Source organism: Pan paniscus, chromosome 23, assembly GCF_029289425.2.
Source record: "Pan paniscus chromosome 23, NHGRI_mPanPan1-v2.0_pri, whole genome shotgun sequence".
Taxonomy (NCBI): Eukaryota; Metazoa; Chordata; class Mammalia; order Primates; family Hominidae; genus Pan; species Pan paniscus.
In genome coordinates, this window is record NC_085927.1 from 27,211,805 (window position 1) to 27,229,563 (window position 17,759).

General features: G+C 43.3%; 2 gene segments (V, D, J or C); both read right to left on the reverse strand.

Annotated features, from left to right (window-relative positions):
- Nucleotides 1–436: 436 nt before the first annotated feature.
- Nucleotides 437–6,704, reverse strand: LOC117974300 (immunoglobulin kappa variable 1-39-like). The segment is given in 4 exon segments: nucleotides 437–597; nucleotides 4,246–4,533; nucleotides 4,658–4,757; nucleotides 6,591–6,704. Coding segments are annotated over 4 exon segments (663 nt in total).
- Nucleotides 6,705–14,104: 7,400 nt separating this feature from the next.
- LOC100968710 (immunoglobulin kappa variable 2-28-like) lies at nucleotides 14,105–14,922 on the reverse strand. The segment is given in 2 exon segments: nucleotides 14,105–14,493; nucleotides 14,874–14,922. Coding segments are annotated over 2 exon segments (405 nt in total).
- Between the last annotated feature and the right edge of the window lie 2,837 nt (nucleotides 14,923–17,759).

The window sequence follows — 17,759 nt, forward strand, 5'->3', positions numbered from 1 at the left end:
ACTATTCATTCTGTATTCCCTTTGCCTTCAGCAAGCACCTCAGCAGGTCGTGACCCAGAGAGGATCTGGACCATTTGTAGTCCTACCTGGATTGGGTATAGTTTCCCATTTACCTTACTCAGAGTGCATGATAATACCAAGAGACGCCCTAATGGATCTCCTGTATTCCATGCGTACTCTTCCTCACTTCCGTTGTGGAGTAGCAGACTGACTTCATCTTGATAGTCTGGGTCAATCACTGCCGCCAACACTGTAACTCCATTCTTAGCTTGTTGACTTAAAGGTAGGAGGACCCCAAAGCGTCCAAGTGGCCATCTTAACTTCCAGTTTAATGGAATCATTATTGTGTCTCCTGGTAGCAGCGTTCTTCCCTCTGGAGCTAAGATGACTAGTAAAGCAGAACCTAATGTCGTGGGAACAGAAAGCAAACATTTTGCTAGTGCATCATAGTGAGTGGTTCCACTTTCACATCCACCCCTTGAATCCTGGATCTGTGAATCCTGGCTATGGGAGAAACAATACCATACATTGGGCGCTGATTCAGAGCACACATGGTCTTCTGGAGTATGGTGCCCCGGCCCGGCAAAGTATTGTAACCTAGTTGACGTTGTAATCGCGACCTCAAAAGGCTGTCACACCATTCTATCAATCCAGCTGCTTCAGGAAGATGGGGAATATGGTAAGACCAGTGAATTCCGTGAGCATGAGCCCACTGCCTCACTTCTTTACCTGTAAAGTGAGTGCTTGGTCAGAGGTAATGCTGTGTGGAATACCGTGATAGTGGATAAGGCATTCCTTGAGTCCATAAATGGTAGTCTTGGCAGAAGCATTGCATGCAGGTAGGCAAACCCATATCCTGAGTAAGTGCCTGTTCCAATGAGGACAAACCTCTCTCCTTTCCATGGTGGAAGAGGTCCAATATAATCAACCTGCCACCGGGTAGCTGGTCGATCACCCCAGGGAATGATGCCATACAAAGGGTTCACTGTTAGTTTCTGCTGCTGCTGGCAAATTGGGCACTCAGCAGTGGCCACAGACAGTTCAGCCTTGGTGAGTGGAAGTCCACATTGCTGAATCCATGCATAGCCTCCATCCCTGCCACCATGGCCACTATGTTCATGGGCTCATTGGACAATGACAGGGGTGTCTGAGGAAAGAGGCTGAGTGGTATCCACAGAACGGGTCATCTTATCCACTTGATTATCAAAATCCTCCTCTGCTGAAGTCACTTGTTGGTCAACACTCACACAGGGTACAAATATCTTCAGTTTTTGACCACTCAGAGAGGTCCATCTACATACTCTTTCTCCAAGTTTCTTTGTCACCAATTTTCCAATCATGCTTCTTCCAAGTCCCTGACCATCCAGCCAAACCATTGACTACAGCCCATGAATCAGTATATAACCACACATCTGGAAATTTCTCCTTCCATGCAAAGTGCACAATCAGGTGCACTGTTCAATGTTCTGCCCACTGGGAAGATTGTCCTTCACCACTGTCCTTCAGGGATGTCCTAGAAAGGGGCTGTAGTGCTTCAGCTGTCCACTTTTGGGCGGTACCTGCCTATTGTGGAGAACCATCTGTGAACCAGGCCCTAGTCCTCCCTTCCTGTGTCAACTGCTCAAAGGCAAGTCCCCATGAGGTCATCAGTGCAGGCCGTGAGAGAGAAGGCAGGGTGGCAGGAGTAGAGACCGTGGGCATTTGAGCCACTTCCTCATGTAACTTACTTGTGCCCCCAGGACCTGCTTGAGCCCAATCACTTATACACCATTTCCATTTGATGATGGAATGCTACTGTGCATGACCCACTTTATGGCTACATGAGTCAGAAAGCACCCAGTTCACGATAGGCAGTTCTGGTCGCATGGTGACTTGTTGACTTATAGTCAAATGTTCAGTTTCCACAAAAGCCCAGTATAGGACAAGAGCTGTCTCTCAAAAGGAGAGTAGTTAACTGGAGAAGATGACCGGGCCTTGCTGCAAAATACTAGAGGCCTCCACCATGATTCACCTATGCAGGCCTGCCAAAGCCTCAAAGCAGCATTCCTATCTGCCATGGACACCTCAGGGGGACCCAGCCTCCCCTTCATTCAAGGGGTTCTGGGTCTGTAAACTGGCTCAAGGCTGGAAATTGATTGAGGGGCCGTGAATCTCTGTTTTTATAATTCCAATTAGTCTTTTATCTGTTTGACCTTAAGTTTCCTCCTTACATAAATTAAGTAGGAATGCATTAGTCTTCCTGTCAGTTTCACTTCTAGGAACACTGTGATTAGTTAGCCAATGCCAGAGCTCTACATGAGTCAGACTGTTCAGATTGCTGCTTTGTCTTTTCTGCCCATTACGGTAGCTATGCCCACCGTGCCTTTGAGGGTTGAGTGCTACCACTTGGTACCTGCCACTTCAGGATCCAATTATTCCAAATTGTATTTAACTTTTGTAACTGAGTGACTGCAGTTCTCACCATTAGATCTGACATACAGAGAAGAGCCTTTACAGGGCTCTTCAAAGACGCAGGTGCTGTCCTCACGAATCTATTTTGCAAGGTGTTTGTCAAGGGTATTAGGTACAGAGTCACAAAACTCCTTGCCTCTCATGAGCAATGATTCATTAGTGTCAAATGAATTTGTTTTGCATAGCTCTTTAAACCTTTCATGCCAAGAACTGTCAATGTTCTCTACACTATTAAAAGTAGAGTCCTTAGCATTTAGGGATCTAATCATATTTAGCAGCCAAATCCAGAAACCCCAAAACCAACAAAAGAACTCCAACCTTAATATTCTGTTCCTGCAGAACCATTCCTGGTACCAAAATCTGTATTGGTGAGGGTTCTCTAGAGGGACAGAACTAATAAGTTCTATATATATATATATATGGGTTTATTACATATTAACTTACAGGATCACAAGGTCCCACAGTAGGCTGTCTGCAGGCATGAGGAGTGAGGAGTAAGGAGAGCCAGCTCGAGTCTCAAAACTAAAGAACTTGGAGTCCGATGTTCAAGGGTAGGAAGCATCCAGCACGGGAGAGAGATGTAGGCTGGGAGGCTGGGCCAGACTCACTTTTTCACTTTTTTCTGCCTGCTTTATATTCACTGGTAGCTGATTAAATGGTGCCCATAGATTAAGTAGGGGGTCTGCCTTCCCCAGACTACTGACTCAAATATTAATCTCCTTTGGCAACACCCTCACAGACACACCCAGGAGCAATGCTTACATCCTTCAATGTAATCAAGTTGACAATCAGTATTAACTATCACAGGATTACAGACCTGAGCCATCACACACAGTGTTATTGTATATTTCATACAATTTCCTGATTTTCCCATTTTGTCTGTGACTTAATAAAGTTTTTCAGCTATGACTCCAAACTGGTAATACTTGAAAGCACATTCAGATATATTTTGCAACAATTCATAACTGGCAAAATGTTGAGCCTTGTGGAAAGAGTCACCTTACTTCCCCGTCAGCTGTCAATTCCCCATCACTACTATCACTTCTGGGAGCACATTTTCCAAAACTCCTTTTCTCTCTATGGTTTCTTTAGAGTTGCTCCATGAGGTTACAATAAGTTACAACTAATTACTGTCATGAGATTGGGAAGTCAGAGTGGTAGATTCATGTACACTGACACCTGAAGTAAAACACACGCAGTTAGGTGTGGACTGGAGAATCACCTAGAGATGTGCTGCAGGCAGCTGAGAGCATCAGCACCCCCAGCCCTGGGCTTCCCAGACAGGACCGAGGATCATCACACGGTGTTCAGCACATACCACCAGGGGCAGGTGCACCCTGGCTTCTGAAGTAGCACCTGAGAATCCCCTGTGTCTAGTACCTGCTTCATGAATAACACTCCATAGACTTCGGAAAGACTGTGGTTTAGACTCTAATTTATTCAACTTGAATAATTTCTCCTTGAAATACTGAGAATAGCTTCTCTTTTGCTGTACAAATTCCGATTATCCCATAACACAGACTCCTCAGCTGGACTTCTCTCTCTTCTTTATTCAGTCAGGACAGGCATTGTCACATCTTTTCTGCTGGGGATGAGGGCAAAAGAGGCTTAGGGTTCAGAGGAACCTCCCTGGCCTCCTCTAGGAAAATCTCCCAATGATTTTCCAAGCCTGACTGAGTTTGAGAACTTCCCTCGGCAGATAGAGGCACCAGAAGGAGCATTGGGGCAGCCCAGCCTCACACATCTGCTTCCTTGGGGTTTATGTTATGACTTGCAACACTGTGGGAGGGGTACTGTCACTCCGTTGACAGTAATAAGTTGCAAAATCTTCAGGCTGCAGGCTGCTGATGGTGAGAGTGTAATCTGTCCCAGAGCCACTGTCACTGAACCGAAAGGGAATCCCACTTTGCAGACTGGATGCAGCATAGATCAGGAGCTTAGGAGTTTTCCCTGGTTTCTGCTGATACCAATTTAAATTATTGCTAATGCCCTGACTCGCCCGGCAAGTGATGGTGACTCTGTCTCCTACAGATGCAGACAGAGAGGATGGAGACTGGGTCATCTGGATGTCACATCTGGCACCTGAAGTTGGAAACATAAAAACAAACATTCTTGCAATTAATCATGTTATCAGAGGACTTCCCTGGAGTTCCAGACAGTACTGAGCACACTGACCGAGTATAATCCTAGTGTTCTCCTTCCTTACCTGGCAGCCAGAGCCCCAGGAGCCCCAGGAGCTGAGTGGGGGACCTTGCATCCGTGCTGTGTCCTGACTGGGGCTGACTCCTGCACCGGGTGTGACCAGCCTATAAAAAGTCTTCAGGGCAGGGGGCTGTGCTCTAGGAACAGGCAAATCAGCAGGGGATGGGGCAGGCTGAGCACAGCTGCAGGGCTGGCTCATCTCAGTAACTCAGCACAGGGGTGCAGTATCCCCAGAGTCCCAGGTCAGACCAGGGCAGCAGAGATTTACCTTGAAAGAGTACACTTCTCATTAGTGGCCATACGGTTACAGAACATATTTTTGGAGTGAATTTTCAAAATTTTAAATCAACCTAAGACTAGATTAAATAATATATTTATACTTGCATTAGGAGTGTATAGGAAAGCATCATTTTTGGCAGAAAATTTACAATAAAGTTGTAGAATGTGGGGCTGTCAGAAATTTCAGTTTGTCTCAAAGGAATTTGATGAGTGTAATAGCATTTAGTGTTATAATAACAATGTCTCTGTCAGTGTGAAGTTGCTTCTTTTTTGAAATGATATAAAAAGAATTTATTAGAAGCATCTTTAATAAATTCAATAGAATTTACTAACAAACTTAAGACATTGTTCCTAGGAGTAAAAGGAAAAACAATTCTCCGAAGATGCACAAAGATGATAACTCTGTCACGCATAGATCTGCCATTATCCAGAGCTATGGGTCTCTTTAAGACCCAGGGGCTAAATGGGCTGCACCTTATTCTTGGCGTGATGATCCCCATATTCTATCCCCTTTCCTGCCTTTGGTATAATTTCTTATGGTTCTCCAGCATGGAGAGCTGACTAGTAATACCAGGTCTCATTATTTCAACTAAAATCTCATTTTCACTCGCTGACTATAGGAGCCTGGGTTAAAATCAACTTGAAGCCCTCTATCAATCTAGGCTCAAATAGTCAATTGTTTCAAAGTAGGATGACAAAGGCCACATCCCTGAGTAATGCTCTGAGCTGCGCTCCCCACCAGCCTGTTCCTGGGGTCTCAGGAGCATCTGCCCTAGAGTCTGGCTTTCTGGAGAGCAGGTGAGGGGGGAAAAGCCAGGTCAGTGAACCTCTCTCCTTAGCGAGGGCAGCTGCTGCCCAATGCATGTTCTTGCCATGCACCAGGGCATCATCCTGAACCAGATGCCAGCCACCCTGTCTCACATCCATTTAGAGAGAATCTCCATCTTCTGCCAAGACACTGCCCATGTAGATGAAAAAGTATTTTGCATCCAAACATATCTTAAGCACTGATTTGAACCTCAATACTTCACACAGATGCCTTTGCCCAGGGCGTGTCGGCCTGGCTCAACAGCAGGGGAAGTGGAGCCAATTACATCAGTGTCAGTGGACTGAGAAATACTCCAGGGAGCAGTTCTCATGCACGACTACCAGTGGCCAGACCAAGGTAGTGCAGCCTGTGCACAAACCTCCTGCTGCTTTTCCAGAGGACTGGATTTCTGGGAAATGGCTACCGAACAGGCTGCCAGGATCCATATATCCAGATTCAGAGAGATACATCTCTGGATTCAAATGCGCTTTTTCTTTGTGCATAATTTTAGCAGTCATTGTTACTACGCCTTGGGGATTCTAGTCATTATACTTCAGCTGACTCTCTATGGCCCTTTCTCCCCTTCACTGCTCTATCTGAACCTGGGGAAGCAGCTCAGGCTGCAAATGAGGCAGACCTCATGGCCTGGAATTAGCATCCCCTAGGACGGCTGTCAATCAGTGATGACAAAGGAGGTGTACACATCCCCCAGCTCCCTCACCTCTCAGGTGGAATAACAGAGGCATTTTTCCTGTGTTTCTATGTGGGCTTGAGCTCTCGTCATCCTCAGAGGTGGCTCCTTCTGAGGCACCTTTCACTTTCCCTTTCCCTCCTCCCCTCCCTTGCTCACTTGCTTGTTTCCCACACTTTGTAAATATACTGCCTGCATGCGAATCTTTGGCATCCTTCTCACTGAGGGGACCCAACCTAACGCATTGGAAAAATCCTCATTCTTGGAGGGCATCGTTGGTTTGAATTATTGCCACTTCTCATGTTTCAGTGCATAGGGAAATTCCAAAAATTTAGGAAATCTTTAAATTCCCTTTGCCAATCTTTCTTAGATTTGATTTTAGCAGAGATTCATTTTCTCTAGGTCACAAAATCACAGAAGCCTTCCACAAATGGCTACACAACATAGAGTCCACATAGAGCAGAGACTCAGAATCTCCCAGGATTTGACATCCACACATCAGACAGTCCTAGAGTCTCAGGTTTTTTCTAGGTCCATCGCCTCATAAATCTGCCTTGTGATATTTTTATTCTACCTTAGGGGAAGACCATGGTGTGGATGATGAGGGTTGTTTGTGGAATGAATAATATACCCACTAAAGACATCATTGTCCTAATATCTGGAATCTATGATCATTACTTATGAAGAAGTCAAAAATAACTTGGCAGACATGGTTGAGAATTTTGAGGTCAGGAGAGTATCCTGAATTATCTGGGTGAGACCATCATAATCATAAGGGTCCTTATAATAGGGAGGGAGGAAGGTAACAGCCAGAGAGGACCTGGGACAATGGACAGGGAAACTGGAGTGATGGAGGAAGGGGCCATGCTGCTAGGAATGTGGGAACATCAGAAAGATGGAATGCTCCATATTGGATTCTCTCTCTTGAAGCCTAGAATGAATAGAGCCCTATTACTCCTTGATTTTACTTCACTGAGACTTCTGACCTCCAGAAATGTAAGATAATACACTTGTGTTATGCGGAGCAGTAAGGTTGTGGTAATTTGTTACAGCAGCAACAGGAAACCAATGCAAGGGGAAGGGGTGTGTTTTACTTCCCTAGTGTATCACTGTCCTCTGTTCTCCCAAATAGTTCTGTGTTGTTGTGTTTGCTGTCAATTTCAAGAAGAGACAGAAAACATTTTTCTATGAGGAGAGCTAGCACCACAATTCTTCTTACATAGAAAGTGTCTTGAGTAATTCTCTGGGTTAGGTCTTGTACAATCTTGGTATCTGAGAGCCTGGAGGTCATCTCTCACAGCACATGAGAAGAGGAAGGGGAAGCGGGTTTGCTGTTTTAACATTTGTAGGGCAAATTGGATGTACAAGACCCATTCTTTTTATTATTATTATTATTGTTCTTTAAGTTCTAGGGTACATGTGCAGAACGTGCAGGTTTGTTACATAAGTATACATGTGCCATGTTGGTGTGCTGCACCCATTAACTCGTCATTTACATTAGGTATATCTCCTAATGCTATCCCTCCCCTCTCCCTATACCCCACAACAGTCCCCGGTGTGTGATGTTCCCCTTCCTGTGTCCATGTGTTCTCATTGTTCAATTCCCACCTATGAGTGAGAACATGCAGTGATTGGTTTTTTGTCCTTGCGATAGTTTGCTGAGAATGATGGTTTCCAGCTCATCCATGTCCCTACAAAGGACATGAACTCATCCTTTTTTATGGCTGCAAGCGAGGACTGAGTCAGAGAGATGGGGATGGCAGAGGAGACAAAATGTGGTCAGGGCCGTGTAAGATGTGACCCTGCTGCCATATCTGAAAGAAAGGCTGTTGGTGTTTGTAAAGGCTTTGGGCAAATTGTGCTTTGTAGACAAAACTGTAGAAGGGTCTGGGTTTAAGCTTAGTGTCAGCGTGATGAGGACTAGAGGTCACAGTGAGCTTGTGTTAGGAAATCCACCCTGCACTTCTGGCTTTGTCTCTTTCCTGGTTTTATAGGTGGTGGGTTCCTCTATGGAATGAACGTGGCTCTGTGGAAGGGACATAGTTAAGGTCAGACAGACCTAGATTCCAAGTTCAGCTTCAACAACTGCTGACCAAGTGACTTTTATGCAAATCAGCCATGTGCTGTCATGACCAGTTTCCTCATGTGTGAAATGGGGCACTGAGGATGTGAAGGGGTGTCCTGAGGGTTCCACCAGCTGATGCACCATGAAGTGTACATACATGTATAGAGAGACACACACACATACATGAGAAGAGTATCTAGTGCCCCTTTTATGCATTCTTGAGTAACTCAGAATGTTATGTGAGATATTAAGAGTCATATGGCATTTTCAACTAAAATTATCAATATTTATCTTATAACTAACAGATGCTTCTCTGTACGCTGTAGGTTTCATGTACATTTCTTCAATCACAAAATTTTTCACCAACATATTTATGTCTAGTATCAGAAAGTTAAGCAAGGAGATTGCAAACCAACACAACACCTTTAGTCTGGATTTTCCCGGAGCCCCATTTGTGTTAGTGTCCTCGGGCTACTGTAACAAGTTCTCAAAAATGTGGTAGCTTCAAACAACAGGAATGGAATCTCTCATAGTTCAGAAGTCCAGATCAGTTTCACTGGGCTAAGATCTTGGAGTCATCAGTTCTGGCTCCTTCTGAAGCTCTAGGGAGCAGTCTGATTTAGCTCTTCCAGCTTCTGGTGGCTTCTCTCTCCCGGGATGTGGACACATCACTGCAATCTCTGTCTCTGTGTTCACATTGCCTTCTCCACTTCAGTCTATGCTAAATGTCTCTCTACCTCTTGTTTTTTTTTAGGACACTTGAGTTTACATTTAAGTCCCAGTTGATTAATCTAAGACCATCTCCCTGTTTCAAGCTCCTTAATTTACACCTGCAAAAGCTGTTTTCCCAAATGAGACACATGCATAGTCTTCTTGGAATGAAACCTCACTATTTGGGGATGATACTCAGTACTACACCATTACATAACCAGGTCTCAGTGTTAGTCCTGTACATACATCACAATCTCTCTCTCTCTCTCTCTCTCTCTCCACACACCCTGGCTTCCTCCTTTTCTCAATGTCATAAATCTCTTCAATTCCTTAAGTGTATCCAGTGATACCTATAAACAAATAAGTATCTGAGAAAAGTCTCAATCAGTTTAGAAATTTATTTGGTCAAAGTTAAAGAAATATCAGTGAAACAGCCTCAGGAGGTCCTGAGAACACGTGTCAAAGGTCGTCGGGCTACAGGTTGGTTTTACACATTTTAGGGAGACATAAGATATCAATCAATACGTGTAAGCTGTACATTGCTTTGATATGGAAAGGCAGGACAGCCCGAAGGAGGGGGGATGTTGGGGACTTCCAGGTCATAGGTGGATTCAAAGATTTCATAGGTGGTTGAAAGAGTTTATCTAATGACCTGTAATCAACACAAGGGAGTTTCTGGGTTTAGAAAAAGGGTTTTGGAGCCAAGGTTGCATCATGCAGATGAAGCCTCCAGGTAGCAGGTTTCAGAGAGAATAGATTGTAATTGTTTCTTAGTAGACTTAAAAGGTGCCAAACTCTTAGTTAAATCTCTCTGGGTCAGGAAAGAGACTTAAAAAGGAATCTCTACAGAATGTAGATTTTTCCCACAAGAACCAGCTTTGCAGAGGCATTTTTAAATACATTAAATAACAATATCTTGGGGAAAATACTTTGATTTATCTTAGGACGTGGTATCTGTCACATTGGTATCTTATTGCTATAAAGAGTTTTCTTTGTCAGTCTCAAGGTCTCTGTCTTCATATTAAAAGCTGGTCAGTTGTGCCTGAATTTTAAAGGGAAGAGGGTAAGTTAAGGCATATCCAATCATCCGTTCCGATCATGGACTGCATTGTATTTCAGGTTGATTTTGGTGTGTCCTTGGCTGAGAGGAGGAGTTCATTCAGTTGGTTAGGGAGCTTAGAGTTTCATTTTTGGTTTACACACCTATGTCCAGATAAGAGGGCCCCACACAGGAGGGCTTGCTCAGAACCTGGCTTGCAGGGCTGCTTACAGACCTTCTATGTCTCCTGTTGTCATGCACAAGGAAGGACACAGCCAATGACAACCCTCAGCCATCCGAGGAGAAGCTGTGTCTGCAGAGGACGGTCATGAGCTGTGAGTCTAGAGACCTGTGATTGTCTTCAGGGGCCTGTGGTCCTCGGCTTTCATAGGAGTTGTGGGGGCACTGGCTCAAATAGCATCCACCAGGATTCCAATCAGAATATCTCATTCACAGAAGGCAGTGGGTGATATGACAGCACAGAGGGACTCTGTGGGGCCAGCTGCATGGAGCACTCTGGGAGAGTCACTGGCACCCGTGCTAGACAGAGCTTCTTTCAACTTCTGGAGCACACGGATTTAGATCTCTTTACATCATTTTGAAAGACCATTTATCATTCTGAAGGAAACCACTGTAATTAACTACGGTAACATCTTTAATAGGTAGAAAGAAAAAAGTGATTATTTTATTGCCAAGATGATTACAAGAAAAGAAACAAACAAAAATAGCATGAAGGAAAGAGCAGCACTAGACTGAGGGCTTTGGGTAAGAGGTTGAGACTTAGTCGTGAATCCCCTGGGCCATCTTCTGTCAAAAGGGAGGGACAATCAGCAAAGGGAAATATGCAGTAGAGGCAAAATCTTGGTTAGTAAAAGAATCCTAAGAGAAAACAAGAAGTCTCCTTCCTGAGCATCATGTTGGTGTCGGGAAGATGCACATAATCCCCCCATTGCATGTCTTACACTTTTCAGCAATTAGGGCTCAGCATGAATTTAGAAGACACCATTCACTTCACAGCAGATGGGGACACAGTCAAGGCAGCAGTGAGAGGCAAGGCTGGGCTTTCAGTCTCAGAGCACAGAGCAGGTTCCCCACTACTCCGCACCCTGGTGTCTCCTCCCAGATGTTCCAGATGTTCCAGTTCATTCTTGCCTTAAGGGCTCCAAGTGGTTAATGGGACAGTAGCCCTCTTCCTTTCCCAGGGTTTCTAAGAATTTGGCTCTCTTTTGTGTATTGTGGGGTTTGTTTGCCATCTAGAGGCAGGTTTTTGGCATAGCAACTTATAGGCTTTTTCTACTTGTGATAGCGAAAATACATAAATAAATTCATCATAAATAATAGATTGACTTAATGCATTGAATCTGTAAAAAAAAAATAAGGTCAGTTTGAGAGCTTAAAAGGAGACTGATGAGGTTAAAAAGACAAATTACCTTTAGTAAAGAACAGTTGGAGCAATAGATGATTCTTTCTTTAATCAATGACATTTTAGGAGTAATTATCAAATGGTAAATAAAACTTCAAATAAGCTGATAAAATATAATTTTATATGCAAAAAAATATTTCCAAGAACCATACAAATACATTTTCAGATTAAAACAAACAAAAAATGTGGGTTTATCATCAGATCCGCTAAATGGAAGATTTCTCAAATGTGTGCTTGGAGCAAAAATAACACTTATCCCTATTTGAAAGTTCAAGATTTTTGAGCTTTAGAAGAAAACAGCTTTCCCTTCACTCTGTTCCACTCACGCTTCTCAGGATGGCCATGGGGGCTGTGACTGTGAGGAAGGAGGAAAGCTGTGCACTAAGGGTGGTCGTGCCTCCTGCGCACCTGAGTGACCTCATGGAACAGAGCCAACGACACCACCAAGGCCACCCACCTGCCTCTCCACTGCCATGGCACAGACACAGAAACCTTGTCACATTTGGTCAAGTGTAACTAGAAGCTTCTTTGTAGCAGCCACTTTTGATTCTGCTTGTATCTTCTCTCAGGTTCAGGGGATCGTTCACCTTTCACCATTTTGTTTTGAGAGTGTGTAGCCCTTTGTTACATCAGCATTATATAAGTTGTTTGTTTGTTTGTTTGTTTAAGATATCTAACCATCTTGAATGGGTTGGGACTAATCTTGTGTCTCACAGCAAAGCAGAAATTCAAGGTTGCTAGAGGCTATCAATTACATGAGGGCTAAAGATGACAACATCATTGCTTAGCTCGGGGTCATACAACTTACATTTTTTTTTTTTTTTGACAGTCTTGCCCTGTTAACCAGGCTGGAGTGCACTGGCACAATCTCAGCTCACTGCAACCTCCACCTCCCAGGTTCAAGTGATTCTCCTGCCTCAGCCTCCCGAGTAGCTGGAATCACAGGCACATGCCACCACACCTGGCTAATTTTTGTATTTTTAGTAGAGACAGGGTTTCACCATGTTGGCCAGGCTGGTCTTGAACTCCTGATCTCAGGGTATTAGCCCATCTTGACCTCCCAAAGTGTTGGAATTACAGGCATGAGCCACCACGCCCCGATACACTTTCTGTTCCTTAACTGAATTCTGTATAATGACTCTTGAGATCAACGATTCATTTATCAGTATTTTTAAAATATATGGTGTCACTTTTTTTTTTCATTTGCAGGCTCCAGTGTGATTGATATCTATAAAAATATTGCCATACAATTTTTAAACGTAACAGAAGTGGAACTTTGGAATTTTAATTGCACTTACCATGAAATTTGTTATATTGGAATAAACAATCATCCTAGTGTACTTTCTACCCTTAGCCTGAAGCAGAAGTTCTTCTGTTGATTCTGTCATTATTTTGTGTCTATCACACAGTGTAATTATATGTACCTCATGTGACTCATTATTGGGTTCAATATCATTTAGAACACTATATTTAATAAAATCTATGAAAAGCATAGATGCTCCAGGCATTTACAACTAAAACATTGAATTCAGATTCATTTTCAGGTAATGATATAATCATGTGAAAAGAATGCATTTCTGTATTTTTTGAAACCTTTTCTTTTGAAAACATAGTAATACATTTCTACTCTAAAATAGAACTTAGCCTAAATACTTTCAAAACCTTTAGAATTTGGAAAAGAAATAAAAATCTCACATAATTCTGAATGTTCCCTTTTTTACTTGAAATAAACTTTATATTTTCCATCTTTGAGTTCCTGCAGTTTATTTTCAAAGGCCACCTTTGGAATTGTGAAAACTCTTCTTTCACTTGGCAAATAATAATTAAGAGTAATCAATCTTTTAACATTAAGATCTCATACCTGCCATGAGTTTACAAAGTCTATTTGAATAATCCAACATCAAACATTTTTTCTAAGTGTTAGCTGTACTCCCCTGCACACAGCTTGTGTAGAATGCTTCTACCTGTAAGACACTGGAGAGGAGGGTTTGGTGGGAGTCAGAGAGCAGAATTAGGAAGATGGGAGAGTATGAATTTCCCAATATGACTAAGTGTCATCGTGTGTGAAATAAACCCCAAGATGGTCATTTCCCATATGTGTTCTACTTGTGTTGTCACTAAACTGCATCCATGGTCTGGTTATTCTGACAGTTACATGAACTTGACAAATGTGGGCAAGACAGGGAGGGTGAGGATGTGAGCTTTCATTCACTCTCCCTTCATCATAGCTGGTTGCTCCCAGGGCACGTAGCCCCCATGAATTCTCCTCCTCCTGATGCCTTCCCCAGGCTGTGACTGCTGGTGGGGCCTTAACATATGAAATCTGAGGTGCTACTGAGGCTGTCATGGACCAGCGTCCTCAGCAGCAAACCCTGCCCTGACATCCCCAACAGCCTTCTCTTCTGCAGACTCAGAGACTCTGCTCAGCTGTTCCCTCAGACAAGCAGCCCATGCGGGCAGCTGGGCCAACCCAGCAGGGAGGTTTCTGTTCGAGGATGTGGCACTGTGGGAGGAGTTTGTAGAGCTTGCATGCAGTAATAAACCCCAACATCCTCAGCCTCCACCCTACTGATTTTCAGTGTGAAATCAGTGCCTGACCCACTGCCACTGAACCTGTCTGGGACTCCAGAGGCCCGGTTGGAAACCTCATAGATCAGGAGCTGTGGAGACTGGCCTGGCTTCTGCAGGTACCAATTCAAATAGGTGTGTTCATCATCAGTATCCAAGAGGCTCTCACTAGATCTGCAGGAGATGGAGGCTGGCTCTCCAGGAGTGACAGGCAGGGAGAGTGGAGTCTGGGTCATCACAATGTCCCCACTGGATCCTGAAATAATAACAGAGAAGTGCAAGGTTATATAAACACATTTTGAGCAACTTTCATGATTTTCCTTAAGATTTTGATTTAGAGTTACATATTTTTTCAAGTTTTGATTTTTATCATGAAAAGTAGACTTTCTAAAATGAACCAATTTGTTACTAGCCAGCAGGGAGCAATTTATTTTCAAGAGCTTAATCAGAGCACTGGTCATTTTTCCTGGGAGATGATTCCTGACTATTCCTGAGACAAAAAATATGAGTAATCTTTCCCGGAGCACAGACCATGTGCCCGTAACACATGGTTGAAATAAAAATAGGAAGCTGTGGAGACCCCAGATCTCACCCTCCCACCCCATTTTCCCACCTCACTTTTGATCCTATCCTTACCAGAGACCCAGAGCATTAGCAGCCCCAGGAGCTGAGCAGGGAGCCTCCTTGTGAGAAGGTGAACTGAGGAGTCCCGATCAGTCAAGGCAAGGTTAGAGCTGAGCTTTTATCTCAGACTCACAAGGGAAGGTCCTCCCCAAGGGACAACATGCAAATCACCTGGTGGGTGCAGTGATGTGGAAAAGGTTGATGGGGCAGGGGGAATGTCTCTTCTGTGAACAATGTGACATAAAATGTTTGCTGGAGCCAAACAAATGTAGTTCAAGTCAAGTTTGCCTGTGGTCAAGGGAAGAAGGCTCTGACTGTGGAAGTCGGGACCTTGGGCAGGGACACATTGTGCAGTGCATGCCACACTGAGAACGCACAAGGACCCTGACAACGTGGAAATGTGTTTCTAGGATGCATCTTTGGGAGGTGAATGCCATCCTGCAGGCCTCCCTCCCAATCAATCTAGAGAAAGAAAACAGCCCCATTCCCACAAGCACAGACGGGCAGAGGGCCTGCAAATGAAAAGTGCTCCTGAGCCAGTTCAAGTGTTGCCTGGTATGTGCTGTTTCCAGGATAACTGTTCAATATTATTCAGTGCAAGTGTTAGAATCTCCCCGTCCCTGGCACCTGATGAGTGAGCCCCAAAAAAGCACTCTGTCCAAGGACCTCACAGGGAGAATGATGTGGGTCTCTACATTTAGAGCCAAGAGCCCAGCATAAGTAAGAGGCAATGGGGCAAGAATGTTACACCTCAGGCAGTGAATATAAAATTCCTGGTGACCAACTGTTCAATCTGGGATAATCCCATCATAATCATCTCACATATACAAGATTAACCAGCAGGATCTCATAGGGAAGAATTTCCTTGGTTAATAATACAAAACAAATAAGAAATAACATTGCATCATGTTTTTCTGAGTGGTGCTTACGAAAACTCTTCTCACACAGTCTCCCTGGTCATGTGGCATCAGGTCCTATGAGGGCTTCCAGGTTATTGCCAACCCTGAGTGAGACCTGAGTCACCCCCAGCCTGGATGTGGTGCAGCCACAGCCATGAGTCTGCAGTTGAAAAGGAAATTGTCTATGTGAGAAGAGCAAGGACTGCATCTACAGTTTTATGTCTCAGGGTAACCTGGACCTGTAACTGACATTTTCATGGTTTCATGTAAAGATGCACATGGTTCAGGGATGTGAGTCTTTCACACAGCTGATCATTACTAAGGGAAACAATCTCATGTTTCTTGATTTGTTAGTGATGTGCTTAGTATTTAATTGAACAGCTCCTGAATAATGCTGCCAACACCAAACACTATCACAAAGACAGTCACATTTCTGGAAAAAAAAAATTCAGCTACAACTGAAAGACTAGCTTGTAGTGCTATGTAATCTTGGGTAATTTAACAAAAATTTATATCTAATTGCCCAAGAACACAAATACATGAAATTCTAGGTAAGATTCCAGAAGAAAGCTTGGTTTCAATATCTTCTGAGAAATCTACCAAAATAACCTTTTTTCCAAGATTGGAAAAGATAATTGAATAAAAATAATATTATAGACCTTTCAATGTTTAACACCATTGCAATAATGGGGGTTAAGGAGATCAAATTGTGCTTAAGAAATTTGATTAAAGGCTCACAGTAAACTGTAGAAAACTATGTCAATTTTATTTACTCTTTTCTCATTAAATTTAGTAACTTTTGTGCATTTGACTTTTTCTTATGTTATTAACCAATTCAAACCTAGTTCTTATTCTTCAAAAAGTTAGACTCCTAAATAATCATACTAGTGAACAATAGAAACATCAGAGGCTGAAGGAAAAGAAAAAGAAAACACAATCAGCCTAACTAAAGTAGAACGAGATGGTGCATCATATTGTAAGTTTTAAATAATTATTCTGAAAGGGTATTAAATGAGGAATCAGTTCTATCTCTAATTAAAAACAAACTTGAATTGCAGGGAAGTGACTAACAATAAAAAAATTTGTCAGGTTTTCTTTTACTAAAGGTCAATTCTTGAAAATGTTGTTTTTGCAAAGTATTCCTTAAGATGCTTGAATTTAAGATAGTCTTGCTATTTCCTATGAAACTTAGTAATACATCGTTAAGAAGGTTACTATTGTGATTTTAAAAAATCTCATGATCTGTTGCTGTACATAAATATAAATTGTGAAATTTTGTAGAAATCTTTTTTAGTCAGAAAAGAGCTTTGAAATTACTCTTTATTACCTATAGACTTAAAGGATAATATTACTAATTCTGATTAGAAACCTCCCTTTCTTATCTGTTGACACATTATGCCAAGGCTTTCACAACAGCAGATAAAGCTGGTCACTCCACAGTGGACACAGATCAGAAGGTGTCACAACCACCTCCATTCGGATCTAGGTGTGCGGCAGGCCTCTGCCTCTGAGTGTCTCTAACATGAACCATGGTCACCTGAATGAGGGAGGACTTATACAGGTGGGGTTTATTATGGCTGTGTCTCCTTTTCCTGATGCGGTTAGTTTGGGGTCCATAAAACTGGGAGCAACTGCATTATTCGTAAGACTTGGCAAGAGTCTTAGAAGTGGAACTGTTTGTGTTCATGACCCTGGAGTCAGTGTTTGGGGTGGACACTGTGATCCGATTTGTAGGGGATTGGAAGGACTTGCGGGCTCATCAAGGAAAAAGAGATGGCCACAGGGGGGCAGTCGCACACATGACTTTATTGGGTGACGTTTTGTCAGGTTTGCAGAGAGAAGCCCCTCCCAGCAGGAATCTGTGCAGAGAATAAGGTGCCAGGGTTGCTTCTCAAAACGATGGGACACTGGACAAGGGGCTGTGTGTCTAGGGGACGCCTCACAGCAGCACAGTGGGGAGTTTCTGGTTTAAGGTTTTCATAACTGGGGTTTATCTTAC